Here is a 16259-nt window from a genome sequence, read left to right as displayed (position 1 = left end):
ATTAAGATTTAATTGACATCGGTATAATAAGATTAATTGAACAATTTCCTCATGAACATGAAAAGTGCATCGATAGATCTAGAATGAGGTACTTATGTTGCCGGTGGCTTCACTTTGTTTTGTCAATGAATTGCGGTTGGGTATCAATCTTTAATGATAAAATTAGTTCCAACAACTCCAAAATGTTCCAGAATTCAGCTAGAAATTAAGGACATGCAGGTCCTCCCGGACAGTGATTTGTTGAGGTAATTGAGTAAGGACAAGGCTATGCGGGCATAAGAATTCTTCTATTCATGTCTCAAAATTTGGTTTCAACCCAACCGTCGGTACATAGTTGGTACATCGTGCATACTCGAACCTTACTTCGGAAACACAAAATCAACTATTTTATGACATTAGGTCTGTTGGGTCAATAAAAGAAATACTTGTTCAGTGGAATAAAATAGGGAGAACCCTGGAGAAGATTTAGATTACAGGTTGGATCCCAACCAACACTAGACCCCATGGAGTCAATGAAACGAAAAAGAAAAAGTCCCCATCTCGATTTTCCAAAGTGGCTTTTTTTTTCTAACGTAAGTGTTCTTCCAGGGAAAGCGAACAACCATTACGATATCTTTAGTGAGTTGACGTGACATCGCATTGGGCAGGAATCATATGTTGAGAAAGAGGACAAAGCAAACGCCATGATTTGCACTAATTGGTGATCACTTGCATTGTTTATTTAGCTATCCTGGACAGGGTTTCGGAACACCAACTTTGTTCACGGGATACTTGGAAGTTAGTGTGTGGTTCGTGAACCGGATGAACTCGAGTGAAAACCCATTTTCGCAAGATAAGTAAGGGATGAAGTATCAAATTTGTGTCGCACCACATAAACTAAGAAGGAAAATACTGCGCATCATCGCACTTAGTCAAGGAGAGATAGCGGGTCATGCACGTGGATTGAACAATTTGTGGATTGAACAATGGATTGAACAATTTGTGGATTGAACAATTTATGTGCGTACTTAAAATCAATTGAGTCAAAGGTTCGAATATAACTTAGGAGAGCGATGTTTCTTGTTTGTTCACATGCATTTGTTGATCATAATATATAGACTCTATAAATTATCATGGTGACACGGAAGATGTCACTTTGCTTTTAATAATTTAAGGACTCAAGTATGAAAACTTGGTTCCTCTGAGATCCCTCAAATACTGTACAAGTTTTATGAATCGGTAGTCTGGAATTATAGTAACGAAGACGACCCTAACTTTTAGTTTGCATATAATTTATAAATTCATAAGAGCGACCTCTGGTTCTTAACCCGGAGATCTCCAACACCTCAACCAATCGCGCCAAGCTGAAGCATTTTAGTCATTTTTACCATGACTAAAGCAGTAACAAAGAGGGAAGCGACTTCTTTGTGAATAGAAGAAGCAAAGAGAGCGAACTTCGAAGTACCAAGTTCAGGCAACATTAATTTCTAGGAGCATTCATAATTCACCTAAACATCATCCCAGAAAAGAAAAAACGTGTGATTTCACCTAACCAAAAATCGGATTATTTATATAATTGTGGTTTTGCTTTTGGTTCACGAGACTGACTAATCTGGTCAAGTGGTCCTACGGGAGCCAAAGAGGACAGGGCCAGAACCACGCGGTCAAACGGTCAACTTTTCAAACCTCCCCTTTTACCCGACCCCCAACGCATATCCCTCTCTCTCTCTCTCTCTGGCCGGCTCATTTCCGATTCCCTTCGGATGCCGTTTTCGACCAGGTCCTGCCCTGTCCCCAGCCTTCTTCAACGCACCGCAAACTAGAAAATCCAACCGCTCCTCGAGACGGATCCCGAGGCAGCAGTCGTCCGGTTCGACGGTCGAGATCGGTTTCGCCAGATGTTGGGACGACGAAGGAAGGAGAGAGAGAAAGGAAAAAGAGGGGGCGCTGTCGTCTGTCCTATCGCCCAATCAATGCCAGCCGAGCACAACCCGAACCAAAAGCTACGCTACAAAAAAAGAAAAAGGAAAGGAAAACGGATGACCCACGATCACATGCATCGTGTCCTGTATTCTGGTCGGAGAAGGGAAAGTATCCCTGCCCTTTCCTCATCGTGCATCGGTATCAAACAAAGAAGACAACTCACTTTTCACTAGACCGCCCAGCATCATACGAAGAGGGACAGTTGTATAATACAATCCGATGCGACCCTAAATTATAATGCGCAACTCATAATTTATGTTGCGAAAACAATAACAGCCATGTATGTGCAGTGCAATCCGCCTTTTCTTGTGGTATGGTTACCGTGAGAAGGAGGAAGGAATTTCTCAAGTGTGAACCCGGGAAAAAAAATGACATCAATCTCAATTCTTCAATGAAATTACCTATGAATTTACACGCCTATCTTCCTGTATGTAATGAAATTTTTTGACTTCGTGTTCCTCAAAGAAATAGAGCAAGGTTAGCTTGCACTCGTGAGGAATTCCGAAGTTTTCGGAGGGATTCAATTGCTGTCGCTAATGGAGTGGAATGGAACGGGATCGGATCTGCATCATCTCTTCCAAGCATAAACGAGCAAGGAGAACCCGACGAACGGACCGCTCAGCTCGTTCTCCTCCGCGCTCGCCCACTCCATGATCGAGGAGCTCCCGCCGGAGGACGCCGACGACGATATCGAGGAGGAGGAGGAGCTCCTCGCGCTCCGCAACTTGCTCTTCCTCATCTTCCGGAGCTCGATCTCGTTCATCCCGAAGCTGCACGAGGGCTGCGACCACAGCAGGAGGTTGCTCACCGCCTGAACGCCGTCATCGCCGCCGCCGCATTTTTTTCTCTGCTCATCGTTGTTAATTAGCTTCTCGAACCTGAACATGAACACCGCATGAGAATCGCTGGCGTCCTCGAACAGCCAGTTGTAGACGTCCCAGGAGACTTGGAAATTGACCCCATCGACCTCGACCCTCTCGTTCCCTCTGAACTTCCACTTCAGCCGCTTCACTTGCAGGACCCTCCTCTTGTCCACGCTGATGCACAGCTTCCCCTCGCCGTGCACGTTGCAGTCGATCGAGATCGCCCGGTTCTTGCCGCCGAACCTCGCGCTCGTCGCGTACACCCGGTGGCCGAACAGGTGCTCCCTCCTCAAGAACAAGGCCTGGCCTCTCTCCGCCGGCTTCCGGGCCTTGGTCTTGCCGTAAGCCGACTTCACCGCGTCGCCCACGAGGAGCGCCATTTCGCCGTTGACGACCACCGCGATGTAGAACCCGGACTCGGGCTCGGGCCCGGACCCGAACTTGGCCCTCGTGAGGTCCCAGAAGATCCGGATGCTCGCGCCCGTCCTGGTCTTGTCGGCATCGAGCTTCTTGGACCCCTGCTTCTTCCAGAACACCAGGGACTTGATGTGGAGCTGGAAGGAGAATGTGGAAGAAGACGGAGAGAGGGGCGACGAATTGTAGTCCAAGAAGCTGGAGCCGTGGTGGGAATGGAGGCTGAGGTGGAGGGAGCGGCCGAACAGGGTCTTGGACCAGGTCAGGGAGAAGAGGCCGAGGTGGGTGTGGTAGAGGCAGGTGGTGAGGTTCGCGTGGTCGCTCCCCGGCGGGGGCGGGGGCGGCGGGGGCAGCGGCGGGGCCGCCTCGGCGCGGAGGTTATCGTCGGCGGCGGAGGGAGGGCGGAAGCAAGAAGGAAGGGTGAGGGGTGGGTGGACATGGTGCAATTTGTTTTGGTGGGGTTTTGGTGTTTCGGTTTCTTGCGAAATGGAGGAGACGGAGCTTATTTTCCAAGGGTTTTGGTGGAGATTATATATATATAAGGATGACAGAGAGAGAGAGAAACAGGGAAAGATTAAAGAAGTTTTTCTATTTTGTTCCAGAATGAAAGGGACATAATGGAAATAAAAATATAAAATGGACGTTTCCGAGAAAATAAAAAAAGAAAAACTGTTGTAGAAATTTAGAAGAGACTTTTCCAAGACACGCATACAAAGGGGAGACAGCGCAGACTTTTGAATGGGGAGCGTGCTTCGTTTGTTCTTTCGTTGGTTCGTTTCATTCTACTTTGTCGTGCTTTTCTACGTTATTATTATTTTTTTTTTTTTTTTGGTGCAAGTGACATTTTTTTCCTTCAGTTTCTCTAATAGTCAACACTCTTTGTGGTTACCACGAAAATGTATTCGAAAAAAATCCACGGTAACAACTTAAAAGTGGCACGGCAACCAACGGTAGGTAGCACGAGCATGATTAACGCGCGACTCCTACCGATGGATCGTTATACCACCTAGAAATAACTGGATTTTTCATTATTAAGACCTTTAGATAATTAAAAAATAGGATTAATATCGTAAAAAATTCCAAATCAGTATATTTATAACAAATTTATTTTTAACTAGGGAATTCAGTATCCTTATGCATGAACATAATAAATTCGTCGTTATGGTCGGACTCTAATTTTTTTACTACAAAAAATCCTAAATTAATATACTAATGATAAATTTAACCTTAATTAATTTATATTAAATTAGTTGAGTTTGATGACATGTAATAGTAGACTAGTATATCAGTTTGAGGTTTTACCATTCGTTTGTTACAGATGTATTAATTTGTGACTTTTCGTAATATTAATTCAATTTAATAAAAACTAATGAATGGTAAATTTATTATAAATATACTTGTTTATGGCTTTTAGTGATTAAAAGTAGTTTGTTGTAAATTTGTCATAAATTTATTAATTTTGGATTATTTTAATGTAAAAATAATAATTTAAAGTAAATTTGTCTAATTTAGGATTTTCTGTCATATTAATCCAAAAAATACGGAGTTCCCAAATTAAATACCCACCGAATTTCCTCTGATTAAACACTTGATAAATGAAAAAAAATATAATGAAAAACCCCCAATCATAGGGTTGAAGGCCCCAGAGGAAGGGCCAAGTTCGGCCAACTTGTGGGAACTGGCCAGGCGAGTTGCATACATAAGAGATTCCTGGCTGGACTGCATATTGCAAGTATCGTTCGTGCTTTCTATCTGTAAAACTGGGAAGCGTGTCGCCTGTGAAGTCTGGGAGTCTCTCTGCACGATTTTCTTGGTCCTTTACGTACCGGCCCCCCCGGATGAACCCGCTTTTTTGACCGCGTTTTGACGTGCTCGTGCCGTTCCTTTCAACCTTTTTGGAAGAATGTTCAGTCTGTGGAGACGGGGAGAAAAAAGATCTTTTCCTTGGCGAGGCAGTGGGAACTTACTTTATACCTCCTACACGCGGAAAACATTGCTGCTGCGTGGAATGCACAAGGGTAGATCTCTCATTAAGTTTACGTATCATGTACGTTCGGGAAACGCGTAGAATATACCATATTCGTTCAAAGGGAAAAACTAGCCTTGTAGAACTTATCATGACACACGGTCGCTCATTAGCGAGATGCGATTGACTTACCTCAATTGTCTCACAATTTTGTGAAATAATAAGCATAATAGCATAAAGGGTCGGAACGTATGTGAGTAGTTCTAAGATTATTTGCGTCTTGGTTTGCTCTTCATTAAATACATATTGCTCATAATATTTAGGTAATGTGGTAGGTAACATCTTATTATGTTTACCAAGATCATGTAAGTTGATGGATTGTCCGGATCAAATAATATTTGGTTATTGTGAAACCCTAAAGTTTGTTGGTGTAAGAAAAGAGCCACAATAAATTTATAATAAAATATTAATAAAAAATCATTTTGGATAAGGACTGCAATTTGGCCTCACCACCGTCTCCTATGTCGTCTCCGAGCTAATCTCATCGATTCTATAAACTTTATAATCATGTAATCATCGATACAAAAGGTGAGAGAAAAAAAACAAAAAAAAAGGATGCGTTTGCCTTGCTGGATACTCATCGAACATGGTAACTGACTTCTCTTAGGATCTCTCTCTCTCTCTCCCTTTCCGGTTGGGAGACCACGATCGTCCACGGTCGTCCAATTTCAGTTGAAACATGGCATGTGTCTCGTGAATGTGGGACTTAAACATACCAGTTGGACAGCAGAATGGCTCCTAATCAAGCAATCTCGGCAACTTGATGCTGAGAATCCCTTTGAAAACGTCGCACAACCTGGCCGCCATTCGCGGGAACAACGGAACAAAAAGCAAAGACGAACAACTGGAATCCATCAAATCGGGCATAATTCCATCCAGCAATCTTCAGACACCGAAGAATGCGAAGCCTCTGGATTAGGATGCTGAGAAGAATTATGTACCCTTCGGATCCGCTGACAGACAAGCATGTCCCATTTCCTTAAATCGTCAACACGCTAAGTAGACAACCTTACAGCCCAAAAGGCAAAGACCCTAGCCATTCCTTTATCGATCCCTTATTGTCTTTGCATGCCAACTAAGTTCGGTATTGACGTAAGAGAAAATGCACCGATCCAGTACTTTGGAGGCACTCGTGATGTCATGTATCGCATGTTTAAGTTTATCATCACGGATGGAAAGAATAAGTGCAGGTTTCTTCGTTGTGTTTGTTAACATTTTTATTCTTAAGAACAATTTTTATCTAGAAATAGTTTTTTTTTTCTAGTTCCTGAGAACAAAGAAGTAGATTCTTTTTTCTCTTCTTTTTATTCTAATTTTATTCTTTGGCCACTTTCTTATTTTTGGGAAATACAAAAATTAACTGACGTTATTAAATAAAATTCTATATTTTTCTATTTTGGGGAATAAAAAATAGAAAAATAAAAATAAGATGAGTATCAAACAGACTTTTACTAAACGTATTAATGCCTGGCCCTAACTAAGAACATCCGTGTTCGTAAATAATGGGATTGCGGAAGTTTCGAGAAAATAAAATCGGATTCCTTTTCATGATTTTGGGATTCATTTTAGGGAACTGGGGATGTTTCTATAATTATCGGCAAGCTTTGGGAAGGGAATGCAAGGGGATTGTAAACGGGCAGACAACGTGACAACAAGGGAAATAATTTTTGAGCTTGTTTTTAGCATCAGAGGCAAATAAGAATTTTTAAATAAACATATGTTTGATATGACGTAATAAGTGGTTTCTAACGGCACAAAAAGTCCAATTTATGACACAACCGCTGTCGAGGGGTGTCTACAGACAAGAGTCGATATGGGAGTAACTACGTTCCACGTGCTTTGCTTGGACTTCCGAAACTTTCATGCAGAAAACTTGGAACATGTCTTCGCCGAAAAATAAATACATGGAGAACGACCTGTGCACGTTACTAGATAGAATTATAGAGCAATTTTCTTTTTCTTTTTTTATTTGCAGAAGAGATTTGGTACAAATTTCGAGCGGAGTCCTCCTTAGAATCTGTGATTTTCAGTGATGGTTCTGAAATTGATGGACTAACTCCCATCTCTTGTCGTATCGTTTAATTGGGGGCACACAGGCATGTTTGTTGAGCATATTTAATAAAGGCTTGTCCAATTGGTTTTTTAATTTTTGGAATCTGAAATTATTTCGCGTACCTTAAAATTTGAAATCTATCTTATCAACTGATTTTAAGGTTTACCCATAACCGTCCAATTTCTTTTTTTTTTCCCTTCCTTTTTATTTCTCATTTTTAGTAAAGCAAGATAAAAACAAATGCAAGAACAAAAATCCTCATTTATCAATAACGATAATCCCATAAAAGATGAACACATAAAATAAAATAAATAATAAAAAGTTCAAAACATGTAACTACAGTTCATTGATTCCAAGTTCAATTTTTACCCAGGAATCTACCAAGTGACAGTACCACTAAGTACGGAAACTTGGAACAGGACCTATTCTTATGGCCAATTCAGTCCGAATTCTTGATTCTACCTTAGACCCATTCTCAACCCCACCGAAAATGGCTTAAGCACAGCATTTTTTTTAGTGTAATGGCAAAAATAACCTCGACAGAAGGGTCAAAATTAGTTTGAGAATAACTCACAAACCCACCTCTGCTCTCCGAAGCAGCAACCTTCCATTCCCCTCTCCGATTCACCACGCTGCACTCGCGGCGGACGGCAGTGCGCCATCACCATCGATTACAAAAGGAACTAGATAGATGGACGACAAGATGAATTCCATCTCTACGAATTGGAGGAGATGTATGAAGAATCTTAATTTTTTATTTTTATTTTTAATTCTGCCCCTATTTGTGTTAAGGGCCTTTTGGTTAAAGACAATGAACCTTTAGACGTTAGTAATTCTGTTGGCGCTACTTTGGACAATGATTCTCCAGGGTGTACGCCCGCTGTTTCGTTTACGAAACCTCGTTCCATTGTTGTCTAAAGAAATGCTAATTTCTACCGGAAAAGGGGGAAAAAACAGAAAAAGAAAAGTCAGCTCTTTGAACATTGTAACCTTCTGAGTTTCCGGTATTTGACTACTCACGAATTGTTCCGAAAGCATGCGTTAATAATACCCACATGAATTTCGACAGCTTACCACATTATACCATATGCAAAGTCTACAGTTGTTAAATCAGTTTATGTTCGACTCCATGAAGGGTGGACATTGTCATGGCACTGGTCATTCTTTCTAGGGTTTCAGTTTATGGGTCTAGAACACCTTCTTTATCACATAATGATTAGTTGAGTCTACTGTGGTTACACTTAATTGGACGACAATCTATCTCAACTAAATCATTCCATGCACCTAAGTACCATTGCAGATAAGCTCATCCAATGATTTGCACGTAATTTTAAAATTCGATTCGCGTGTCTGAACCAATGTGAACTTAAAAAAAAGGGGGAAATTGCCAGCTTCTATCTTGTCCAAACCCTCTTTTAAAAAGCCGAAAGCTTGCTATCTCAGAAGAGTCCCCAAAGAGGCCCACCATGTGCATTGATACCCTTGCTAACTTCAGCTTCACGCACGAAATAGACTTGCTTGGCCTGTGACTCTCGTCCCTTGACAGCAAATACCACCAAACGAAATCATCAATTTTGCATTTATATAACAACAAATTAGTCATCACCAAGCTGCTAATTAGTATACTATTTTATCATTGACATTCTAGTGTGAGTGTGCGTTGTGCTCGTTAACCCATTGTCAAACTGTGTTGGGATTTGATGTAAGCTTAGAAGCTTCAAAAACGCGCATTTGAACTTTAAGAAAGAGAGAAGAATCTCGAGACCTTTTGGCTATGGTTACACCTAAACCCTTGAATTTTCAATTCATGAGAAAATAAAAGGAATAAGATAAATAAAAGAAAACCTAAGACCTACGACGATTTATTTCTTTTATCCAGTCTGGCCGCTAAATTTGTGCCGTGATACGAGCCTTTCCATACCGGTCCTATTGTCCCTTGTGGGATTATATAAACTAAATTCTTGGAGAGAGACCTCCCTAGTAGACACATACTGAAATTTCGTTTAATATTTTTTCTATATCTCAAGCATCCAGATGCTATAGTTTTGAAATTATGTCGCAAGATGGAGGTACTCTAGCAACCCCGTCTTTTTATGTTATTAAATGATCTGGTTCTAAGAGGGTATAACTCTTGGCAAGTTTATAGGATGATAACAGAAGAGGTAATGAATTAAATTGCCTACTGAACCATTGTGTCATTGGGCTGTAAGCAACAATATTGACTAAGACCTCGGCGCTGTGAGTGGATGGATAGTTAGCATACTGAGACGTCAATCCTATTGAGACGTCACACTTGCTCCAACAAAATTGACATACATAGCTCGAGTCATATCCAATGAGCCTAAGTCGATCTATCTATTCTCACAAAAGATGTATAATGCGTGCACTGGATTAGACAATTCGAGAGGAGTTACTTTTCCTTGATTTGACCCCCCAAAAGTTTGGACGGAAAAATTCAAACATAAGTTCGTGTACGTTTTCAAGAGCAAAACGATTCCAACCGTCCTTTCTAACTTACTATTCTCTTGAAATTTCCTGCCGTGTATGTTGGCGGTTACGGTTTTGGAACATGTACCTTTTCTATGTATTAGCTTTGTCGAATGGTGCGATTGTTGAATCCCTAATGAAATTATTGTCCAATGTAATAAAATTATTATTAAGTCCTATTTCGTGTGAAATGCATGTTTTACACGTCTTGACCGAGCCAAACTATCCAAGTCTCGATCTTGGTCCGAGTCCTGAGTCAAAGTAAACTCTTCCTACAAAGCAAAAGCCAAAACGGGTCAAGTCGATTCCTTTCTCTATTATGAAGTCGCAGGCCAGGTACCCCCGATCGTACCTATTCGAGACCTTTCAAACCCCTCGAAAGCGCACCTTGGACACCACGATTGAATTTCTTTGGGACTCCTTGGAATTTTCTTTCAGAGTTGATTTTCTTCGATGGTAGCAAACTTGAAGCATTCGATTAGGAAACGTGTCAGCAACGTGGATATATTTTTTGACTCTCTTGATCATAATTCACATGACTAATATGAACTCAGGATAGTTTTTAACAATTTAACACTCCATTTGAGTGTCGGTGATCGTATATGTCGAATAAGAAATTGAAAGAATTTTATTTGATAATAGCTGAAAATTGAATGCTTGATGCGATTGGTTTGAACATGTAATCAAGTTAGCGAATTAGATATTAAAGGCAACAATTGACGAAGTAAATGAACCCCACCATGTGCAAAAGTTCCAAGTAGTTCCACATATTTCTGCACCTAATTAGAACTTTGTTGTATTATCTTAATTATCTCCTTACCGCTCATGGGCTAAGCCAAAAGAAGGGGTTTGGTACATTCATTCAAATCGAGGAAGATTCGAGTGCTTAAATCGCTGCTAATTTCATGGAGCTTAGGTAGCTAGGATCTATATCAATTAGAAATTTAAATAGAGCCGTGTCAAATTGGTTAGTTTTCTTGGGATCCGAACTGCATAGATCTTTACTTTGTCTTTCTGTAATCAGCAAAATGAATTTTTGGGAGTATTAGATACATAGTGTTCATTAAGTGGGACACAATGGCATTAAAAAGGAGCACGAAACACGAGATAGTATTCTGTAATAATGACTTTAGTAATTTAGGATTACCAACTTTCCCTAATTGATGTTGTGATTTTCATAACAAATATAGCAAATACTAATAGCAAAAACAACATAGAAAAACAATAGGAGATTTACATGCAATATACATGTGTGTGTTTCAGTCAAGTGCCTTCTTGAGTCATAGGTGTAACCATGTGCGTTGACTATTGACTATTCATGGAATGATAAAGAGTTCTATTTACTATGCTACTGTGCCGGCCAAGGTCCATTATTGGCCTCAAAACATTGTAAAATTTTTTCTATTTGACAGGACTTCTTCCTATACCTATACCCATTGACAAAACAAAAGGGTAGATATGGTGATAGGTAGCTATGATCTATAGCTTATCTTCGACTCATAAATGAATCTTATGTTTATAATGCATGGTATACTAGAAGCCAAAGGGGACTATGCTAAGAATAAGCAATTCTACCCAAACAATAATACATTATGGTGGTGACAAGTACCGGCTAAACAACAGTATATTAGGAGGGGCAATGAAATATCAAATTTAGGTGGTGATATAAAAGATTTCTATATGAAACTTGATAAGTAAGTAATGATTAAGGGTGAGCATAGGAGGTATCACGTGATAAATACATTAGAAGTACCAAAAGTTGTGTACGACTTTAATTTGGTGTCAAAAGTTTATTTTGATCACTTAAGTGCTAAAAATTTTTGAAAACGATCATTTAAGTGTCATCGCCGATTTGATTGATTGGAAATCCGACGACACTTTTTTTATTAATTTTTGAAACTAATGTGGCTTGCCGAAGAAGTAAACAAAACGACGCCATTTAGCGTCTTTCAGAACCTTAAATCCAAGAGAGAGAAATCCCCAAATTAAGAGAGAGAGAGAGAGAGAGAGAGAGATGGCATGGGCTTCCACTATCATCTTCTTCCTCGAAGAACAACACCAACACCGAGCATTAGCAGGACACCAGCAACGGCACCGGCACCAGCACGGCACAACTCCACCTCCGGTGGTCCGACATTGTTGACCAAACTAAGCTCTTGTCCTCCTCCTCCGCCCCTCACCTCCTATTCTTCCCGTCGCTTCTTGCCCGAGCAACAACCTCAGCCTCTCGCGCTCACTTAGTCGAGCAACTTTGACGGAGGCCGAGCGATGGTGATTGAGCAAGCTAAGTTGGCGTTAGGCAAGATCGGACAAAAAAACCCCCAATTTCAATCCTATATGAGCTGTGCGGTGTCGTTTTTGTGAGGCCATCCATGTATGACAGCAAAACGACGTTGTTTTCTTAAAGATGAAGGAAAACAACGTTGTTTAAAAGCCACGTAAAACTTTTTTTTTAAATATAAAAAGCCAAGTAATTAATTTGGCACAGAATATCTTGCGGTGGCATTAAAATGATCGTTTTTTATCCGATTTGGCACTTAAGTGATTAAAAAACTTTCTTGACACCAAAGTGAGTGACATAACTTTTGACACTTCTAGTGTATTTTTTCGAGGTATCACATTGAGTAAAGCTCAATTTCTGATGTATGTCGTAAATTGTATTTTTCTTTGTATATTGTCCATTTTGTGTAATGTAGAAAAGAAAAAAGAAAATCGGAAATATTAACGGTGCACTCATCCTCGTCTCCCATTTTCTGCGGCAACTTCCTTTCTCTTGCGTGCCTCCGAAGTTCACGAGCGGCATCTCCCGTAGCCGGCAATGGCGTGGTGGCACTTTCCATCGCCCACCCGATCACCATGAAGCTCTCAGCCGACCTCAATCTCCCCACAAGCTCGCTCTCTGCCTCCCGTTCTTCTTCTTTCTCCCCGGCCATGGCGACTTCTACGTCAGTGGCGGCCGTACTTCAGGCCTCTGCTCAAACAGGACCTCTTGGAGTCGCTCCTCATCGATCCTGTCAGCTGACCGCCCTTTCATGGCTCCGCATCTCCGTCCGACCTGTACTTCGTCGACGTGACCGCCATCAAGGTCAATCTGGCTCAGGTCCATTTCAAGGCATCGTCGTTAGCTATCGACAAGAACGGAAGAGGTGGGACCAAAATCAGTACTCTGACTCCGTACACGGTCCTCCACTCGGCCATCTATAGTGCTCTGGTTGCGGAGTTTTTGAAGCAGGCGGCGGAGAAGAAGATGAGGAGAGTGGACCTGATCACGCCATTCGGGGCGTGCTTCGACGCAAGGAGCATAAGGAGTGGAGTGGCGGGGCCGGACGTGCCGGCCATGGCGCTGGTGCTCCCGAGTGACGCGCAGTGGGGATCGAAGGGTGAATTCGATGGTGAGGGTGAGCGAGGAGGTGATGCGCCCGGGGTTCGTGGATGGAGGGTCGACGCCGATCACTGCCCTCGTGATCGGGGCGCACCAGATGGAGGACAATCTGGTGGAGTTCGACGTGGCTGTGATGGCGTTCAGGTTCAGCAACTCGCTCCTACTTCGCAACACCGGTTGCTCCCATTCTTGAGGTTGAGGATGGATGTTGCTGCATTTTCAAGCTTAGTTTTCTTTGTTCTTGTTGTATAATTTAATGAGTTTTGTAACAGGTTTTGACCACGGTCAATATATAATGCTTTTATAACATTTTGTAACGATTTTCACTAAATGCAAAAATCAATGGACTCTTTTTTTACCAACAAATCGTTACTCCATACATAATTGAAAAGAGAAACGTAAGTCAAAACAAATATATTGTTTTTCCTCTTTAAATATCTTTCATTTATCTATTGGATTGTACACATAACATTATTCATCTTTCTTCTGTTATTCTGCTCTGTTGTATTTTGGATGATACTAATAGAACTTATCGCATTGAGCTTTTTACTCTAAGGCGAAATCATTTTAAAGATAGCGCATACACGCCTCAAACAATTTATATTATTTTATTCATCTTTTCGAAAGATTTCCAACTATTTTCGTTTTCATATTCTCTAAATTTTTCCAGCAGATATTGCTATTAACTGAATATCTTTAGTCTGACAACCCTTAAGCTAGTTTATTAACTAATTTACAATTACAGTCTCCATCATATCCTCCCTGTCTCCCGTGCTGCATCAAAGGGCCGCCTGAGAGTAGATCAGCAAACTGGTGTTAGGAGAAGATGCAGTGGAGCTCGATTCCCGGCCTTGTAGGCGAAGAAGGCGGTACACGAAAGCAGCCACGATGGCCCCTATAACCGGCGCCATGATGTATATCCAGATGGACTCAAAATCCCAACTGAGGATCGCAGGTCCTAACGATCTCGCTGGGTTCATTGATGCTCCCGATACTGGCCTGGGAATTAGCAAACAGAGCTCAGGATGTCTGACTGAGTAGCTTTCAAAAGAAAAAGTTTATCCTGATGAAATTGCAGATGGGAACAAGCGTTCACGCTCACCCCGCGATCACTACGGCGAGTCCTATGCCTATTCCGATGACAAATCCAGATAGCGGGCCGACCTGCAAAGTTTTCAACGTAATGATAAATTTATCACATTCTCTGACTTGGGCTATTGTCTCCAGCATATCTGTACAATGGGTATTGAAGCGCAAAATTTCTGTCTTACTGATTGATGATTGTAAGTCAATCCCGCGATTAGGAAGACCATGATGAATGTTGCCAAGAACTCCACCCAGAAGGCAGAAGCCAGGCCTCCGAGAGGCCGTGTGATCATGAGACTCGATTCAACGCCGTAGACCATTGCTCCAACATAGGTCGCCAATACTGAACCTGTCAACTGAGCAATAATGTAGAGTGGAACCTGCAAAAATAGAGAGAACATCAACAAATGTCTCTGGCGTTTCTGGTCATGGAAATTGGATAATTAGTGAGGCACACACTCTAGACCACGGGAAGTGACCGTAGATTGCGAAGGCGATTGTGATGGCTGGATTAACATGAGCATCAGAGATGGGCCCTAGAGAATATAATGATGACTATGGTCATCCCAGCCGTGGCGGCGTACCCCATTAGGCCCACTTCACCTTTTAGCAGCTGTGTCATTGATAGTATTGCCGATATGCAGTACATCAGTATGAAAGTTCCTATAGCCTCTGCTAATACCTGCAGTTGAATGGAACAGAGACATCCACTGAGCTATTCTTATGGAAGATTTTGAAGCTAGTGAAAATTTAGGTCAGAGCATCTAGCTCACCATACGAGCAGTATTAAGCTTCGCTCCTTGTGGAAAGTGACCGAGGATGAAATCTTTAAGCACTGAACAATCTCTAGTTCTCAGTTTTACGTTGCGGCCGCTCTCTTGATCCTCCATCGAGGGACTGCTTGCGGGCGATGCTGCTTCTTTGGGAACTGGTTCATATTCAAGCCTGTCGTCATGTCATCCACACCCCAAACTGCAAGACTTTAACAGACCAGGTCTAAGACTCTTTTAAGGATGTCTTGGACAGATATGGCAGAAGCACGGTCGAAGATATAGCAGCAGAGATTAGGTTGATCGGAGAGACGATGCTTATACAGCCGTGTCGTTCACATGATATTCACACCTAATCACAAAGGTCAAGTCCCGGAGGCAAGTGCAGAGAAAGACGAAGACCCTTCAGCGCGATTCGCATGTTGCTCCCAGAAGTAGGAACAAGAATGAACTTGCGCTGCTCAACTGTCTCTCTTGAGAAGTTGAACAATTTCGATTCCTACACATCTTGATTCTGTGGACCTCCTTTTCCCGTTTACACTATAAAGTGGGGATATAATAAGTTTCCTAAAATCAATTATCGACTTCTTCCAATCTGAGATTAAAGAGTGTGATAGGCTTGCTATGAATGCTTAAAGTACTTGCCAGTCGACTGACATGGTCCAATTGCATTCGCTAAATAGGCAGTGAAGCGGGTTCAGACTACGTTTAATCGAATTTATTTCATAAACGGGTCAATTTATTCTCAATTTTTTACTAAAGATAATTCTTTTCTTTTACGGATTGACCCTTAGAAACCAATGGAGGTCATTGGGACACTTGATCTAATATTGCACATGGAACAATCAGCAGGGGTCCTACTAAATCTAATATTGTATCAAAGTTGAAGGTTGATTGGTGTTAAATGCTCATTCTGTTATAGTGTTTGGTAAAATCAATTATATGACTTCTTCCGATCTGCAATTCAAGAGTGCGATAGGCTTGCTTTATATGCTTTGAGTAAAGTACTTGCTAATCGATTGACATGGTCTAATTACGTTCGCCAAATAGACAGTGAAGTGGATCCATACTATGTTTAATTGAGGGAAAAGTACAAAAAAAAGAAAAATTCTTAAATCTATGACATTGATATCAATTTAGTCTTAAATCTTTTAATTTGATCAATTTACGTTTAAATCTTTTCATATTGATACCAATTCAGTTCATCTGGCCAAAT

At 41.4% G+C, this 16259-nt stretch overlaps 2 protein-coding genes across 2 annotated transcripts; both read right to left on the bottom strand.

Annotated features, from left to right (window-relative positions):
• Positions 1–2103: 2103 nt before the first annotated feature.
• LOC104422917 (hypothetical protein) lies at positions 2104–12738 on the bottom strand. Its single transcript, XM_039300065.1, has 2 exons — positions 12539–12738; positions 2104–3827 (listed from the first exon to the last, which is right to left on the bottom strand). Exons 1-2 carry the CDS (start codon positions 12736–12738, stop codon positions 2531–2533), a joined length of 1497 nt encoding a protein of 498 aa, XP_039155999.1. The 3' UTR covers positions 2104–2530.
• Positions 12739–13966: 1228 nt separating this feature from the next.
• LOC120287305 (probable aquaporin NIP7-1) lies at positions 13967–15163 on the bottom strand. The gene is given in 6 exon segments (XM_039300064.1): positions 13967–14186; positions 14290–14351; positions 14459–14653; positions 14733–14814; positions 14816–14955; positions 15047–15163. Coding segments are annotated over 6 exon segments (816 nt in total).
• Between the last annotated feature and the right edge of the window lie 1096 nt (positions 15164–16259).

The sequence above is a fragment of the Eucalyptus grandis genome, chromosome 8, assembly GCF_016545825.1.
Source record: "Eucalyptus grandis isolate ANBG69807.140 chromosome 8, ASM1654582v1, whole genome shotgun sequence".
Classification (NCBI taxonomy): Eukaryota; Viridiplantae; Streptophyta; class Magnoliopsida; order Myrtales; family Myrtaceae; genus Eucalyptus; species Eucalyptus grandis.
Note: the sequence above shows the minus strand (reverse complement) of the source record. Positions and strands in the feature narration are given on the sequence as shown.

Excerpts from the sequence above, each read along its gene's own strand:
- LOC104422917 (XM_039300065.1), bottom strand. The coding sequence starts at position 12,738 with ATGGCCGGGGAGAAAGAAGAAGAACGGGAGGCAGAGAGCGAGCTTGTG. Across the intron at positions 3,828-12,538 it reads AAAATGGGAGACGAGGATGA|AAAAACTTCTTTAATCTTTC; the intron begins GTGCACCGTTAA and ends GGAACAAAATAG.